Raw genomic sequence first — 18,050 nt, 5'->3', positions numbered from 1 at the left:
CGTTTTACTCTAATGATCCAACCTCTACAATTGAAATTTTTTCTCCTATTTGGAATCTTTAATTCAAATATGAAACTAATTGGTTTATAATTTAAAATATGGTTTTTACATAAAAAGATGTCTTTACTAAATATCAATATGTTGATATTTAAAATATTTCTAATATGAATATTTTCATAATAAAGCATATTTTTTATTTGAAAGAAAATATTAGTCATTCAAACTTTAGTAACAGTAGTATAGTCTTGATTTAGGCACCGAATTTTTATTTTGTCAGGGTTTTTTTTTTTGTTTGTTTGTTTTTTCATGTGTTTTACAACTATGCAACTAGGTCATAAACATTTAGGTTTATTATAGTTTCGTGAGTTTTTCACTTTCTCTCTGATAATACTCTATTTTAAAGTGTTCTTTTTCTGATATTGAGTCACACTAGCTTTCTTAGTATTTGTATGTTACCTTTTTTCATCCTTTATTTTTGACTTACATGTGTCCACATTATCATATTTGTATATTGTAACATCATATTTTATTTTATGATCATGTTTTTTACCCAATCTGACAATCTTTTTTCTTTTCATGTTTAGTCCATTTACATTTAATATAACTATTAATATGGTTAGGAGCACTGGTAGCGTAGTGCCTAAGGCACTTGACTGCTAACCAGAAGGCTGGAGGTTCAAACCCACTAGCCACTCCTCGGAAGGAAGTTTGGGCAGTCTACTTCTGTAGTGATACTGCCTTGGAAACCCAAGGAGGGGTCGCTATGAGTAGGGTCCAACAACAACATTGTTATGGTTGTGTTTATGTACCATAAGGGCAGGTAAACTATACAGGTAAAATATACCTTATTGCTGTTGTTAGTCTGTTACATTTATCCCAGTTAATGAACCAATATTGACGTATTATTAAAGTTTGATAGTCTGTTTTTGTAACTAAAATATTATTTGATCACAGCCACCCTCATTTGTTTATGTGTTATGTATCGCTGCTTCTTTCTACAATGGCAGAATTGAATAGTTGTGACAGAGACTGTATGGCCTGCAAAATCTAAAATATTTACTATCTGGCCCTTTGTAGAAAAAAAATTGCTCATCTCTGGTCTACTGTCTTGTTCTTTGTTTTCTATTCATCCTATCTTTTCTTTGTTCCTTTTTTCTTCCTTTCTTGCCTTCTGGATTAATTGATGGTTTTTAGTTATTCTGTTTATCTCCTTTGTTGGCTTTTTAGCTGTACTTCCTTGTACTCCTTTTTTAATAATTACTAGGGATTATAGTCTACCACTCATCTGTCATTTTTTTATACTTTGGTTGCTTGTGTGTTGCTGTGAGGCTGGAGTTATGCCACTGGTATTTCAGATACCACCAGGGTCACCCATGTGGACAGGTTTCAGTGGAACTTCCAGACAAAGACAGACTTGGAAGAAGGGTAGGACCATTCACTTCTGACAAAGCTGGCCACTGAAAATGTTATGAATAGCCCTGATACAGTGTCTGCTATAGTGCCTGAGATAAGCCCCTCAGGTTGGAAGGCACTCAAAATATGACTGGGGAAGAGCTGTCTCCCCAAGCAGAGTCAACATTACTGACGTGGATGAAGTAAAGCTTTCAGGACCCTCACTTGCTGATGGAGCACAACTCAAAATGGAAAGAAACAGCTGCAAACATTCATTAACAGTTGGAACATTGGAATGTACGAAGTATGAATCTAGTAAAATTAGAAGTTGTCAAAAATGAAATGGAATCGATAAAGATCGATATCCTAGGCATTAGTGAGCTGAAATGGACTGGTATTGACCATTTTGAATCAGACAGTCATATGATCTACTATGCCAGGAATGACAGATTGAAGAGGAATGATGTTGCATTCATTGTCAAAAAGAACATCTCAAGATCTATCCAAGAGTGCAGTGCTGTCAATGATAGGGTAATATCCATACACCTACAAGGAGAACCAGTTGCTACTATTATTCAAATTTACACACCAACTATTAAAGCCAAAGATGAAGAAATTGAAGATTTTACCAACTCTGCAGTCTGAAATTGACCAAACATATAAAACAAGATATATTGATAACTATTGGTGATTGCAGTGCAAATGTTGGAAATGAAGAAGAATTATTGGTAGTTGAAAAATATGGCCTCAGTAACAGAAATGATGGAGATCACCTGATAATTTTGTGAGACCAACTTATTCACTGCAAATGCTGTTTTCAACAATATAAATGGTGGCTATACTATGGACCTCACCAGATGGAATACACAGAAATCAACTCAGCTACATCTGTGGAAGCTCAGTATCTCCGTCCAAGTTAGGCCAGGAGCTGACTGTGGAACAGACCATCAATTGCTCATATGCAAGTTTAAATTGAAGCTGAAGAAAGTTAAGTCCAACAAGAGTCAAAATATGACCTTCAGTATAATATCCCAGCTGAATTTAGAGATCATCTGAAGGGGATGCCATCAAGAACATCATACATAAAGAAAGCAAAAAAATCATTAAAAAGACAGGAAAGGAAGAAAAGACCAAAATGGATGTCAGAAGAGACTCTGAAACTTCTCTTGAATGTAGCTAAAGAGAATGGAAGAAATGCTGAAATGAAAGAACTGAACAGAAGATTTCAAAAGGTAGCTCAAGAAGACAAGTAAAATATTATAAAATGTGCAGAGACCTGGAGTTAGAAAACCAAAAGGGAAGAACATGCTTGGCCTTTCATAAGCTGAAAGAACTGAAGAAGAAATTCATGCCTTGAGTTACAATATTGAAGGATTCTGTGGGCAAAATACTAAATGATGCAGAAAACATCAAAAGAAGATGGATGGAATCCATAGTTACTATATCAGTAGTCACTGGTTGTTGTCCAACTATTTCAGGAGGTAGCATATGATCAAGAACCAATAGTACTGAAGGAGAAGTCCAAGCTGCAGTGAAGGAACTGGCAAAAAATAGGGCTCTAGGTATTGATGGGGATACCCATTGAAATATTTCAACAAATGAACATAGCACTGAGAGGCACTTACTCATTTATGCCAAGAAATTTGGAAGACAGTTACCTGACCAAGTGACTGGAAGAGATAGATATTTGTGCCCATTCTAAAGAAAGGTGATCTAACAGAATATGGAAATTAATTAAAAATATCATTAATATCATGTGCAAGTAAAATCTGGCTGAAGATAATGCAAAAATGGTTGCAGTAGTATATTGACAGGGAACTGCAAGAAATACAGGCTGGATTCAGAAAAGAATGTGGAATGAGAGAATGTGGATATCATTGCTGATGTCAAATGGATCTTGGCTGAAAGCAAAGAATACCAGAAAGATGTCTACCTGTGTTTTATTGACTATCCAAAGGTATTTGACTGGGTGGATCTTAACAAATTATGGATAACATTGGAAAGAATGGGAATTCCAGAACACTTAATTGCATTCATGAGATACCTCTACATAGATCAGGAGGTTGTTGTTCAACCAGAACAAGGGGATACTGCATGGTTTAAAATCAGGAAGGGTGTATGTCAGGTTTGTATCTTTTTACCATACTTATACAGTCTGTACACTCAGCAAATAATCTGAGAAGCTGGACTATATGAAGCAGTATGGTGATTCCTTAAAAAGTTGGAATTAGAAATATTATTTGACATTATTTGACTCAGCAATTCCATTACTAAGTAATGAAGAAGTGAGATCCAGGACAAGAACAGATATATGCATACCCATGTTCGTCACAGCATTATTTACAATATCAAAAAGATGGAAACAACTTAGGTGCCCATCAGCAGAAAAATGGATAACCAAACTATGGTACATACACACAGTGGAATATTATGCAACCCTAAAGAATAACATAGAATGTGCAAAACACCATATAACATGGATGGACTTGGAGGACAGTATGCTGAGTGAAATAAGTCGGTCACAGAAGGACAAATATTGTATTAGTCTGTTGTAAAAAGTCAAAGAAAGGTTTATATATGTAAGGAAGTCTTTGTTGGTTACCAGGGGTGGGAGGAGCTCTGGTAGCATAGTGGCTAAGGCACTTGACTACTAACCAGAAGGCTGGTGGTTCAAACCCACTAGCCACTCCTTGGAAGGAAGATGGGGCAATCTACTTTCGTAGTGATACTGCCTCAGAAACCCAAGGAGGGGTCACTATGAGTTGGGTCCGACTCGATGGCACACAACAACACAACAACAGGGGTGGGAGGGGAGGGGAAGTAACAGTGTTAGATAGGTAGAGACAAGTATTGATTTGGGTGAAGAGAAGGGCAATGTACCAAATGTGAGTGATCCACTGGTGGCATTGAGGAAGAGGAAGACATAGAGAGGTACATGGAAGGTATGGACAACAAAGATGAACCCTTTTGCACATACAGTACTGCATTGTCAGTGAAGGCAAACATTGATATACAGGCTGAACAATTAGATATGTGTATGCAGTAGGGAATAAGGAGCTCTGGTAGCATAGTGGCTAAGGCACTTGACTGCTAACCAAAGGCTGGTGGTTCAAACCCATCAGCCACTCCTCAGAAGGAAGGTTGGGCAATCTACTTCCATAGTGATACCACCTTGGAAACCCAAGGAGGGGTCGGTACGAGTCAGGGTCGGCTCGATGGCACATAACAACAACAACAACAACATGCAGTGAGGAATGTGTCTATGACCATGTAAAGGTCAGCAGACAATGTCTCTACAACTGTATTTGTATGTTCTGTAAGAATTCCCAGGTATATAGCAAAGCTGACAAGGGACAAGGTTGTAGTCACTTCTTGGCCACAGCCAGCTACCCAGAGAGGGCAAGTAGTTGTACCTGTGGGCTTGGGACCATAGTTGCAGGGAACATCCAGCTCAACTGGCATAACATACTACACAAAAACGTTGTTCCACATCCTACCTTGGTGAGTAGCGATTTTTATCTTAAAAGCTTGCAAGCAGCCACTTAGATGCAACAATGGGTCTCTCCTTGTCCAGAGCAAAGAAAAATGAAGAAAACAAAAAATTCATGGAAACAGTTAGTCCATGTGACTGGTACACCATGTGATCTTCAGCCTGTATGACTATGAGACCAGAAGAACTAGATGGTACCTGGCTACCACTGTCAACCATTCACAGGAGGATCTATGTAGGAGATCCTGGACAGAGTGGAAAACAATGCAGAACAAAACTCATAATCATTAAGAAGAAGAAGAAAAAAGAGTTGTTGGTCTGATAGAGCCTGGTGGAACCCTTGAGACTGTGGCCCCTAGCTGCCCTTCAGGTCTGGAATTGAACACACTCTTATGGCTTCCGGCCAAACAAAAGACAGGCATGTGAGCTGAACATTTACATTAGGTAGATATACTCCTTGGAGAGAATAATCATGGGAGAATAGAAGGACTGTGTATGCACAGGAAGACAGATCGGGGAGCAGGAGTACATGGGAGGGAAGGACACAGAAGAGGTGGCTATGAGGAGGAAGTGGGAAGGGCGCTATTGCATTGTGGGAGATTACAGTCAATGTTATGAGACAGTGTAGGTGAGCTGTTGTATGGAAAGTGAATTTGCTCTGTAAACTTTCATCCAAATCACAATTAAAAAAAAAAGCGAGGTCAGGCCCCATCTTTCATCAGAACTTTTACATTTTAACGCTATATGTTTTTAAGCTTTCTCTCGGCTCGCTTGACCTGCTTTCAACTTCTGTTATTACAATCCACTCAGCAGCATTCCTGAGGGGTAGAATTGGCAGATAGATGCCCACCTACCTGAAACACCTATTTACACTCCACCTTAAAGATTTAGGCAGTTTCTCCCTGCCTCTGCAAAATTCATTTGCTTATGGCAAACTTGCTCTTCTGCCTGCTTCCAGGGAAGAAAGTGGCCCCTGGTCTGGCTTATCTAGGAAAAGTACATTCCTTACTGGAATTTGGTCCACTTAGTATGTTGCTGACTGCTAACCAGAAGGCTGGCGGTTCAAACCCACCAGCCACTCCTCTGAAGGAAGGTTGGGCAATCCTACTTCTGTAGTGATACTGCCTCGGAAACCCAAGGAGGGGTCGCTATGAGTCAGGGCCGACTCGACGGCAAATAACAACAACAGTATGTTGCTTGCACAGCTCTTTCATGACAATAAGGAAAATAAGACTTACTAGTTAATCCATTTTTTTTCTTGCTGTTACAGTAGGAATGTAGTCTTCCGTGACTATTCACATCCTCACTGGAAGTATAATTCCTTTCTGTGTGTCTCTTACCACACAGTTTAGAATAAGTTTAGTGGAGAAAATTTAATTGTACTTTTCGCTGTGTATGTGACACATAACTTAGGATATCAGTCATGGTTGGGAGTGAATAGTCATCACTCATGGCAGTAACAGAATCTGGTCTGAAATCAGGCCATCCAAGACCTTCTTTATATTGACATCAAATAGCTTTTTTTCTTTTAACTTTTCATTGTGATTTGGGCAAAAGTTTACAGAGCAACTTCATTTTCCATTGAGTAATTCATACACATTTTGCTTTGTGACATTAATTGAAATGCCCACAGTGTAAAAACTCTCTTCCTACTTCAACCCTGTGTTTACCTTTTCCCTGTGGTTTTCTTTTTTTTTTTACCTCTTGGGCACCTCTCTGGGTTTTCCTTTCCTTAATGATATTGTCGAGGTCACCCACTTTTGGTATATTGCCTTTCCTTTCACCCAAATCATTATGTGTCTTTTAACTAGCTAATATTATTCCCTTTCCTTCCCTCCCACCCCTGGTAACCAACAAAGTCCATCCATGTGTAAATCTTTCCTTGACTTTTTGTAATAGTGGACTCATACAGCATTGGCCTTTTCTCATTAACTTATTTCTCTCAGCGTAGTGTCCTTCAGGTTCATCCATGTTGTGTGAGGTGTTTTGTGGATTCTTCATTGTTCTTTGGTGTTGCATAGTATTCCATCGTGTATATGTACCATAGCTTGGTTATCCATTCATTTGTTGATGGGAACTTTGTTGTTTCCATCTCTTTGCTGTTGTGAATAGTGCTGCAGTGAAAATGAATGTGCATATATCTATTTGTCTCCTGCCTCTCAGTTCTTCAGGATATATACCTAGTAGTAGGATTGCTGGATCAAATAGTGTTTGTATTTCCAACTTATTAAGGAAGAACCATACGATTTTCCATAGTAGTTGGACCATCTTACATTCCCACCAGTAGTGTATGAGAGTTCCAGTCTCTCCATACTCTCACCAGCATTTGTTATTTTCTGTCTTGTTGAACTTTCTTATTCTTGCTGGGGTGAGATGATATCTCACTGTTCTTTTGATTTGTATCTCTCTAATGGCCAGAAGGCTGGAGGTTCAAACCCACCAGCCACTCCTCAGAAGGAAGGTTAGGCAATCTACTTCCATAGTGATACCACCTCGGAAACCCAAGGAGGGGTCACCATGAGTTGGATCTGGCTCAACGGCAGTGAGTTTGGGTTTTGTTTTTTATGAATGTGCCAGTTGGTATATGCTACTACTAATGGAGAATGGATACATTTCCATGGATACAGCACGGACTTCACTTGTTGCTAGATAATGGGTAAACAAATATATTCTCTTTTTAAATCTGTGTTTTTTTTTCTCACATTAATTTGGAACTTAGGACTTTTGTTTTGTCAAACTCTATATAGAATGAATGGATCCTTCAAAATCATTTGTTGCTAAGGAGTCACTGGCTTTTTGACCACCATAATCTACCAAATCATGCCAAATAACACATAAAACTTAAAATAACACAAACATATAATGTTCACAGACACCGTTCACAGCTCTAGCAGCTGGATGTCAAGATGCTGAGTGTAGTTGCTGGGGAAGGAGTATTCTCCCTGCTCAGGACCCAGCCTGCCTCTTTAATGGCACGCTGCAAAACAAATGCTAAATGCCAGTTTTGCTTTTCGCCTTTTTCTGTAAAAGTACAAATCCTCTTCAGATATATTTCTCACTTAAAGTGAAAACAGGTACTGATATTGGTCTCTCATGAAAGCAAAATTCGTAAAGTGAACTTTCGAAAACCACAGGACACCTGAACACTCTGTTCATGGTTTACAGTGTTTTATTGAAAAGTCACTTTCAAAGCGTTTTGCAAATAATTTACTCTCTTTCTTTACAGGTACCCTTTTTATCTCCTTTGGAAGGTCATATTTATTTAAAAATAAAGTGTCAAGTAAATTCAAGTGTTGAAGAAAGAGGTTTTCTAGTAAGTAAGATCACTTAATCTTTATTTTCTTTTTCTATTTCTTAAGTCTATGAAATATAGACCTGGTTTTCCTTAGGGATGAAAGCCTATGTGGTTAATTGGTAAATTGATTCAGTGAAGATTTATGGCATACCCACATATGTCAATCACTGTGTTGGTGTTGGGAATGTAATAGGCCACAAAATATAAACTCTCCACTCAAAGAGCTTTTAGTTTAATATGAAAAAATATTAAGTGAACAGGCAAGTACAGTGCAGTACTACAATAGGAGAAAACATACGGTCTGTATGTGTAAAGTAGTGGAACACCAAATCTTGAGTGTGGTTGGGTAGGGTTATGAGAGGCTACTGGAAAAAGTAAAAGGATCTCCAGTGGCACAGTGGTTAAGCAGTTGGCTGCTAATTGAGGTGTCGGCAGTTTGAAACCACAAGCTTCCCCACAGGAGAGGAATGTGTCACTCTGCTTCTGTAAAGATTATAAGCTTACTTATAGGGACCTCTGGTAGCGTAGTGGCTTAAGGCTCTTGACTGCTAACCAGAAGGCTGGCGGTTCAGACCCACCAGCCACTCCTCGGAAGGAAGATGGGGCAATCTACTTCCGTAGTGATACTGCCTCGGAAACCCAAGGAGGGGGTCGCTATGAGTCAGGTCTGACTCGATGGCACATAACAACAACAACAACATAGGACAGAATAAGACACTCCAGTGGCACAATGGGTAAGGCATTTGGCTGCTAAGTAGAAGGTCAGTGGTTCAAATCTACTAGCTGCTCTGCATAAGGAAGATGGGATGATCCACTTCCATAAAGATTTAACAGCCTTAGAAACCCTATGGGGTTGCTGTGAGTTGGAATCGACTCAGTGGCAGTGGGTTTCAGGTTTTTTGGTGTAAGATAGAGTAGACCTGATGGCAGTGGGTGTGGAAGAAGTAACTTCTCCCTACTAATTTATTCAGTTGTCAATTTAGGTTAGCTGAGGCGAAAAGGGACAGAGTGAAAGAGAAGTTGTTCCTGATAAAGGGTAGAGCTTTGCAGTGGCCTGGAGTGTGTGTCCATTCCCTGTGTGTCCCTCCTCCAATGAAAAATAGAAAGATGACACTTACAAACAGTAGCAAGTATTATTTCAGGATAGCTAGAGCTTACAGATGAAGGAACCCTGGTGGCACAGTGGCTAAAGTGCTCAGCTGCCAACCTAAAGGTTGGAGGTTTGAACCTGCCATCTGCTCTGGGAAGAAGATGTGGCAGTCTGCTTCCATAAAGATAATAGTCTTAAAAACCAAATGGGTCTGTTTTACTCTGTCCTGTTGGGTTGCTATGGGTCGTGATCAAGGAGACTGCTATGAGTTTGGTTTTGAATTTAGAGCTTAGAGCTGGAGGTAGAAGGCAATAAAGAGAGTGATTAGGGAGCACAGTGAGATTAGGAGATGTAGGGCCAAGTATTTAAAGGCCTTTTAGAGAGTTAGGACTTTATCTTGAAAGCAGTAGGTTACTCTTGTAAGGTTTTAAGCAGAGGAATAACATGATCAAATTTGAGGTTTAGAAACATCATTCGGCCTGACATGTAGAAAGTGTCTGTACGAGTGGCAGCAGTGAAGAGACTAGTTAGGAGACTGTGTTTCTCCATGTGAGAGGTGATGGGGGGTGGTAGTGGGGTGAAGAGAAAGACCCATTGTAGAGATAAAAAAGGAAGAAGGACAGACCCAGTGATTTGACTCTGTTGTTTTGGTTGCCATGGAGTTGATTCCAACTCTTGGCGACCCCACGTTTGCAGAGTAGACTTCTCCATAGGATTTCAAGGCTGTGACGTCTGGGTGGGTTCAAACCACCAACTTTTGGTCAGTAGTCAAGCATCCCCTAGAGACCCCAGGGAAGTACAAAACGCAATTCAACCACTGCCATGGAGTCGGATCTGACTCATAGCGACTCCTTGGGTTTCAGAGGCAGTATCACTACGGAAGTAGATTGCCCAACCTTCCTTCTGGGAAGTGGCTGGTAGGTTTGAACCATCAGCCTTCTGGTTAGCAGTCAGTTGCCTGGCACTATGCCACCAGAGCTCCCAGGGAGTTACAAATCTGTTCAATATTTCACAGACTGGATTATGTAGCTCTGAATTAAGAAGCATGTTCTATCACTTCGGATTTAGAATTTTTTCAGAATGCGTCTTTGATAATCCATTGGCTCTAGGAGGTGGAAAAGCAGAAGTCAAGATGAAGCCCAGATTCCTACCTTGCACAGCTTGCTAGGTGGCCGGGATGCTGTTGACATAAAAGATGGGGAAGGAATGAACAGGTGTGCAGTCTACAGTGGGAAGACTCTATTGTCCCAATATATTATTGTGAAAAGTTTTAAACATATACAATACTGTATATTATATATATTCATATATATAATACTAATTACAGTATTGTATATTGTAATGAAGTTTACTTTGAACACCTATAAACCTACTAGCTTTTACTGTTAGTATTTTTTTACTGTACTTTTTTTTTTTTATCACATATCTATCTAGACATCCCTCTAGCCATATCTTATTCTCTCTCAATTTTAGGGGAAGAATTTCAAAGTAGATATGAGTATATCATCTCCTAAATATTTCAGCATTCATAACATTAACTAGAGTTCAATATTTGTTTATTTTATGGTTTGTCTTTTGAGGTAAAATTTATATACAGTGGAATACATAAATCATAAGTGTACATTCCTTGAGTTTTGATACATGCATACATATATTTGTGTAACCCAAATTTCTATTAAAATATAGAGCATCACCACCAGAAAGTTTCCATATGCCTCTTTCCTCTCAATCCCTGCTGGAGGTTGGAAGTTTTAATGAGTTAAGTTCTAAACAATTTGAAATTTAGAGGCCTAGAGACATGTTTCCAAAATTTGGGTTTGAAGCTCAAGATAGACATTTGAGTTGAGAGAAAGATTTGGGAATCTGCAGTTTAGAAATAGTTACTGCAGCCAGGTGGGGGGATGGGGAGTAAAGCAGAACTAAGAGGAATACTAACATTACAGGACAGACCTCGCAAGACAATCCTCCAAAGGAGAATAGTGGAAGGGAAATTTAGTGTTATGGTTGCAAGGGAAGAAGAGTTTGAGTGGTCTATGAGCAACTGTTGGACTTAATTACATGGTGGCTTTGAAACTAGATTACAAATGGTTATAGTGTGAGTGGGAGATGGAGAATAAGTGTGAGCAATATTCAGAAAGTTTGGCTGGGGAGGGGTGAGGGGAGGGAGAGTGGTACTTGCAGAAGTATATAGTACGAAAGAAGGATTTTGTTGGCATTTTACTAAGATGGAAGAGACTTGAATGTCTTTAAAGGCTAATGGAGGGCTTCTAATAGGGGTAGAGTAGTTGAAGATAGAGACGGGAAGCCTGAAGCCTCAAGTGTGGTTAATAGGATCATTGATGGAGCAAGGCCATGAGAGTGGGAGGGCCCAAGCCACAGGTTATTATGGGATAGACTTTATAAGGATTATACTTTTTCTACTGTCATAGAAGAAAAGAATGTGTATAGAACACATGGAAGATTGTGGGTATGCTGTAAGTAGAGAGAATGTAACAGCTTGGGTTTTCTCTGTGAAGCAAGAATTTGAATGATACAGGGGATGTTTGCAGTTGCTGTCAAAGGGTGCACACAGGAAGAGCAAGACTGTAAGGAAAGTCCACATGGATGAGTAAATTGCAAATTGCACTTCTGAAGGATACTTACCAGAGTAAATTTTTTTCTTTCTTCTTTGTTAGCTTTTTCACATGTAAATCCAGAAGGTGGCACTAGATGTTTTTGGAAAACATTTTTAGAAATCTGACTTGAAAGTCAGTTACCTATTGACTTTTAATATAAATATTTTATTTTATTTTGGCATTCTTAGCAACTGATACAGTCTTTTATGGTAGCTGATTCATTTGTATATCATGTCTGACATATTTAACATTTGAGCTAGTCTTTTTAATTAGTTTATTAGATCTCTTCAAATTTACTCTGTCCTGAATACTGTAGGCCATTCATATTGCATCCACATTTAATAAATGTAGTAAGAAAGAGCTTAGGATTTCCCAACTAACTTCTGTCCCCTGTCTAAAAGTTCCCTAGTTAATTACCTTTGGAGCTCTGGTAGTACAATGTGTAAGGCATTTGACTGCTAACCCAAAGGTTGGTGGTTCAAACCCACCAGCCACTCTGTGGAAGGAAGAGTGGGCAATCTACTTCCACAAAGATTTGCTGCCTCAAAAACCCAACAGAGGTTGCTATGAGTCAGAATCGACTCGATGTCAGTGGGTTTGGTTTTTGGTTTTATAAAAAAAAAAAGGAATAGTGAAAGGAAGCCTGTGTGCATGTGCACACATGGGTATGCATAGCCACCCATATACACACATATTATAATCCCAAATATTTGATGAAATAGGCACAAGACATTTTAGTTACCCATTTTTGCACCTAAATTTTTACTGCAAACTCATCTTTTTTAAAAAAATGGAGATATAATGTGGAATATTTTTTAAATATGACATTTGTATTTACTGGAAAATTCTTGCTGACCTGTTGATGGGGTGTGGTATTTGTTATAACGTGGTTTCAGGACAAAAAGATAGAGGCAATAATTGAAGTTAAAGATGCTTAGTTTAGTTTCCCTTTCTGATGTGTAGGACAGCTAGAAGGAAGAAGACTATCAACGAAAGAAATTTGGCAAATGATTCTCAAATGATATTCGTCCAGGTTTGCCTGGACTGATGAGCTGAAAAGAAGGAAATTCTGGATGTGTGGCAGAAGGCATGGGTTCCGATTCTGCTTTGTGATTGTGTGCTGTCATTTAATTTCCCTGGGCCTCAGTTTCCTTGTTTCTAAAAATGAGAAAGTTAGCCTTTTCTTATCCCCTTTGATTATAGTATGATATAATAATAACTCATGCTGTTCTTACCCATTGACATTTTCCTAGTCTATTATCTTTATGATGTAAAAGGTAAACATAACACAGGAGGGAGCTAGGGAGTCAGTTGTACTAACTTTATTCTTGAGATTGAAATAAATAGATTCCATTCTGTTTTCTCTGGGTGCTGTGAGCAGTGCTGCCTAGAGATGGGGCAGGCATGCTTTGGAAGAGAAGAGGATGGTGCTAGGGTAGGAGAAGAGGGGAGCCATGGAGGGAATATGACTGGAGTAACATTTGAGGTTTTGATCTATTGTGGAAACATTTCTGCACACAAAGTAATTTTCCTCCATGGCTAGAGATTGCATTCCTAATTCAAGCCACCTGTTTGGTAAAGTCACTCAATTTAGCAAATTGAGACAATTGTATATCCTACTATCAGAGGACTAGTGTAAGAATGAGTTAATATAAAAAATGTACTTTGAATGGTGTCTGGCACAGTAAGAACCAAATAAGTATTCACTTTTTAAAATAATTATTAGTTAGCAAATAATCACAAAGGTAAATTTGTGATTTGAAGTGGGAGAGCCTTAATGCATTCAGATCTCTAACACATAGATGCCTTTGGATTATCAGAGATAAGTAAAGTTTGGCTCAAAGCCTGTTTGTGTAAAGTTGTGCTTGGAACACAGCCTTCTTGGTTCATGTATTGTCTGTGGTTGCTTTTCCACTGTAACAAGTGGAGTTGAGTAGTGACAGAGTTTGTATGGCCCACAAAGTATAAAATATTTACCATCTGACGCTTTACAGAAAAAATTCCCAATCCCTGATCTATATCACGGTTCCATTTTCACCTTGTTGTTTTCTTTAACAAGGACTCCAGGTGGCACAATGATTGAGTGCTCAGCTGCTAACTGAAAGTTTGGCAGTTCGAACCTGGAGAAAGATCTGGTGATCTGTTCCTGTAATGATTACAGCCTAGAAATCCCTATGGGGCAGTTCTGCTCTGTCACACGGGGCCACCATGAGTCCAAATTGACTCTACAGCACCTAATAACAATATGTTCTTAACATATTAGTTCCTAAATGAATCCTGTTTTTAAAAATTAAAAGTAAGGCCTTTGTATACATTAGAGCTCTATTATGACTGCAGCTAAAATATAACTGGAGGAGGAGCGGCTTCTAATTATACTACTTATAAAAAAATCCAAATGGAAAACAATCCAAATGTTATTAGTTACTCATTACAGAATAGTGTCCTTAACCAACTCCACTGCTACACCTACCTTTGGAATGTAACTTGCACTCCTAACTGGAGAGAGCTGGCCAACTCCTGACTGCAGGGAGGTGGGACCTCCTCATGTGCTTGGTGTCTCACTCCAGAAAACCAAACTGACCACCATCAAATTGATTCCAACTCATAGCGACCCCCACTAGGTTTCCAAGGCTGTAAATCTTTATGGAAGCAGACTGCCTCATCTTTCTTCTGTGGAGCGGCTGCTGGGTTCAAACTACCAATCTTTTGGTTAGCAGCCAGATGCATTAATCATACCACCACCAGAGGTGACTCACTAGTGGATGTAAAATTCTGATGTTTATCACAGTAATCCCTCAAGGCCTATAATCACAAGTTGACTCTTCCAATCCTTGTTTGTCCTCCTGAATCATCATCAACTGTCAGTCTAATTTAAAAAGCTATCATTAGGTTTTTTAATATATAAGATGTGATATTCTCATTTCATTTTATGCTTATCATTTTATACTTGAAGAACTTCTCTGTTATTTAAGGGGCATGCATTTAGCAACACCACACTTCAGAGAAGTTTAAAATTAGACAAATATCTATTTGGGTTTAATATCTGGAAGTTCTTAAAGACCTTATACTTGTAGATGATGTTGAAAACCTGGGATAATGATTTCTTATTACTATGGTAAAAATCATGCAATTATATGTTAAGGTATGAAATACATCAACTTTTGCATTTCATTGTTAAGATATGCTCTTCATGTTTCTAAAGCCAGTATTTTGTTAACTTTTCTAGACCATATTTGAAGATGTTAGTGGTTTTGGTGCCTGGCATCGACGATGGTGTATTCTTTCTGGAAACTGTATCTCTTATTGGACATATCCAGATGATGAGAAACGAAAGGTAATTTTAATAGGAATAGTCAATGGTGAAAACCATGGTTAATATTTGTGGAGTACTTCATGTAAGTGTTCCCCTACTCACCCAAATTTTTCCTTTGAGCATACTTACAAAGCCTTACAAACTTGTTGTGAAACCAGTTGTGTGTGTGTGTGTGTGTGTGTGTGTGTATTGTATATTTGTATGTCCTTTCCATTCTCTAGTGGTGCAGTGGTTAAGCACTTGGCTGCTAGCTGAAAAGTTGGTATATTGAACCCACCCAGCCCCTCTGGGAGAAAAGACTTGGCAATCTGATCCTATAAAAATTATATCCTAGAAAAACCCTATGAGGCAATTAAAACTGCCATGAGGCTGTTATGGGTTGAAAATGGACTCTGACACCTAACAACAACAACATCCATTCCCTGTTGTGATTTGAATGTGATTTGACCATTCTTACAATAGCTTATGATATCTATCCTTTTTTCTCCTTGAATAGAATGAACTGTTGTTATCTTTTTTTTAATTGACATTTTTAATTATAAATATGTTAAATTCCATTTTATACTTTATTAGCTAGCTGTTTTACCTAAATCTGGGATAAAACAATACAGAAAAACTGCCTATAGAAATATATTGGTTTTGTTTCAAAGATTTGATAATAGGATTTTGTGTACATAATAAGATCAATTTTATCTAATTTTTAAAAGAATTTAATATTATTGCCCAAGTAAAATAATTCATTATTCAAAAACTGAAAAATAAAAATAAGTACAGTGGAAAAATAAAATCACTTATAACAGATACAAATTTTTTTATGGGATTTTTCACCTGCTTTGCAAATAAAAAATTAGAAATCTTATTAATAGTCATTCTTAATATTTTTATTGATTCACTTGTGTGTGTGTGTGTGTGTGTGTGAGAGAGAGAGAGAGAGAGAGAGAGAGAGAGAGAGAGAGATTTGGGTGAAATTTACAGAGCAATTTCATTTTCCACAGAACAGAAATAAGTTTTTAAATTCATGGCTTTTCAATCTTAATTTGTATCAACTTATATATTGCTTAATGCTTATTGTGTTATTTTCTTTTAAATTTTTAAAATTTGTTTTTGAAGAATCCAATAGGAAGGATAAATTTGGCCAATTGTACCAGTCATCAGATAGAACCAGCCAGCAGAGAATTTTGTGCAAGACGCAACACTTTTGAATTAATTACCGTCCGACCACAAAGAGAAGATGACCGAGAGACTCTTGTTAGTCAATGTAGAGATACACTCTGTGTCACCAAGTAAGTTTTGAGCCATAAATATTTCTTCAACTAAGTAACTGATTGGAATAAAGCAATACCACTCTCAAGAAATACAGTGATGGTCCTTATCTTCGAAGAGAAGTACAGTGTTAGTGAGAAAACAAAGCCATACATTAATAAGAGCATAATTTATAATAATTAAATTAGTATACTTTAAGAAAAGTATAATGTTCATATTATTTATTTAGCTAATCATATTTTCCAGCACTCTCAAGGTGTAGGCATTATCAAGGCAATTAGCTATTGAATTTTAGGTTAAATTTAATAATTTGTGTAGTTGAGGAGTCCAACATTATTCAAGGAGACTTTGCTCTCTTTAGTCTTACATCTCTTCCATTCCAAAAGTACCCTTAATAAGCTAGGTGATCTACAAAAACAATCCCATTCTACTTTGCAAATTTCTGTTTGGAGATTAAGGCTATGTAAGATGGAATAAACTATTGAGAATATCACTTCTTTTGTTAACTCTGATCTTAAGTATAGTAGAATTTGAGGTGCAAATGCTTATTGTTGAGAGCATAAGATAAATTCTTTTGTTTGGATGTGCAAGAGAAGCTTGAAGAGCAAATTCAATATATAAAATTGTGATTACAGAGAAAACCTTGAGTTTGTCAATGTCTTTATTAATTAGACTGTTTCTGAGTATTCCATTTAGGGAGATAGGTAGAACTGACTCTATCAGTTTCTGATGTGGAAATAGAGAAAGCTGTAGCCAAAACACACTATACTAAAATAGAACAAAGTTGCCCAGATACTACATTGTGTCTAAGGCATTTGACTGGTAACCAGAAGACTGGTGGTTCAAACCCACCAGCCACTCCTCAGAAGGAAGGTTGGGCAATCTACCTCCATAGTGATCCCACCTTGGGAACCCAAGGAGGGATCACTATGAGTTTAATCAACTCAACAGCAGTGAGTTGGTTGGCTGAGGTAACATTCAGGAAGCAGTTCTTCAGGAAGTCTTGATGTCTAGATTAATTTCATATTAATTAATTTTAGTTCTACTCATTTTCTTCTGGGGCCTTCTATGTATCTGTAACATCAGACAGAACATTAGAGGCAAAATGGATTTACAATTATTTTGTTTATCTACCCTGCCCATGAGTACAATCACCAAGAGAACCAGGCAAAGTGGAGTACCCAAGACATTCTTGACCACAGTGACCCATATTGGCCCTTTGCAACATCACTTATATTTTTCATCTGACCTTCTCTTTTACCTGCGGCATAAACCCTCTCAGACTTCTCCTTAGACATTCTCCTGCAGTAGAGGTAGCTAGATCACAACTTTTTCTGCCTCTTACTCTGCATGTAATTTTTCCCATTATATATTATCCTAATTTGGGTGGGGGCTCCTCTGCCCAAGCATTTGAGCATGGTGCATCTCAGTTCAGTCTTGGTGAGTCCTCAGCTTTGCTTGGTGGCTTAAGACTTACTTTACTTTTTTTTTTTCTTCCATTTTTATTGACTACTAATCAGAAGGTTGGGAGCTCTGGTAGCATAGTGGCTAAGTCACTTGCCTGCTAACCAGACGGCTGGCGGTTCAAACCC

The 18,050-nt window shown here is 38.1% G+C and overlaps 1 protein-coding gene across 1 annotated transcript in view; it reads left to right on the top strand.

The window, feature by feature from the left end:
- ANLN (anillin actin binding protein) overlaps positions 1-18,050 on the top strand; it is an 83,662-nt gene that overhangs the window by 62,772 nt on the left and 2,840 nt on the right. Inside the window, exons 22-24 of the mRNA XM_042782212.1 lie at positions 8,109-8,195; positions 15,109-15,216; positions 16,306-16,478. Of these exons, the coding sequence (XP_042638146.1) occupies positions 8,109-8,195; positions 15,109-15,216; positions 16,306-16,478 (368 nt within the window). The remainder of the gene's footprint in view (positions 1-8,108; positions 8,196-15,108; positions 15,217-16,305; positions 16,479-18,050) is intronic.

This window comes from Orycteropus afer, unplaced genomic scaffold, assembly GCF_000298275.1.
Source record: "Orycteropus afer afer isolate SDZICR_OR568_19922 unplaced genomic scaffold, OryAfe1.0 scaffold00263, whole genome shotgun sequence".
In the NCBI taxonomy this organism is placed as follows: Eukaryota; Metazoa; Chordata; class Mammalia; order Tubulidentata; family Orycteropodidae; genus Orycteropus; species Orycteropus afer.
Note: the sequence above shows the minus strand (reverse complement) of the source record. Positions and strands in the feature narration are given on the sequence as shown.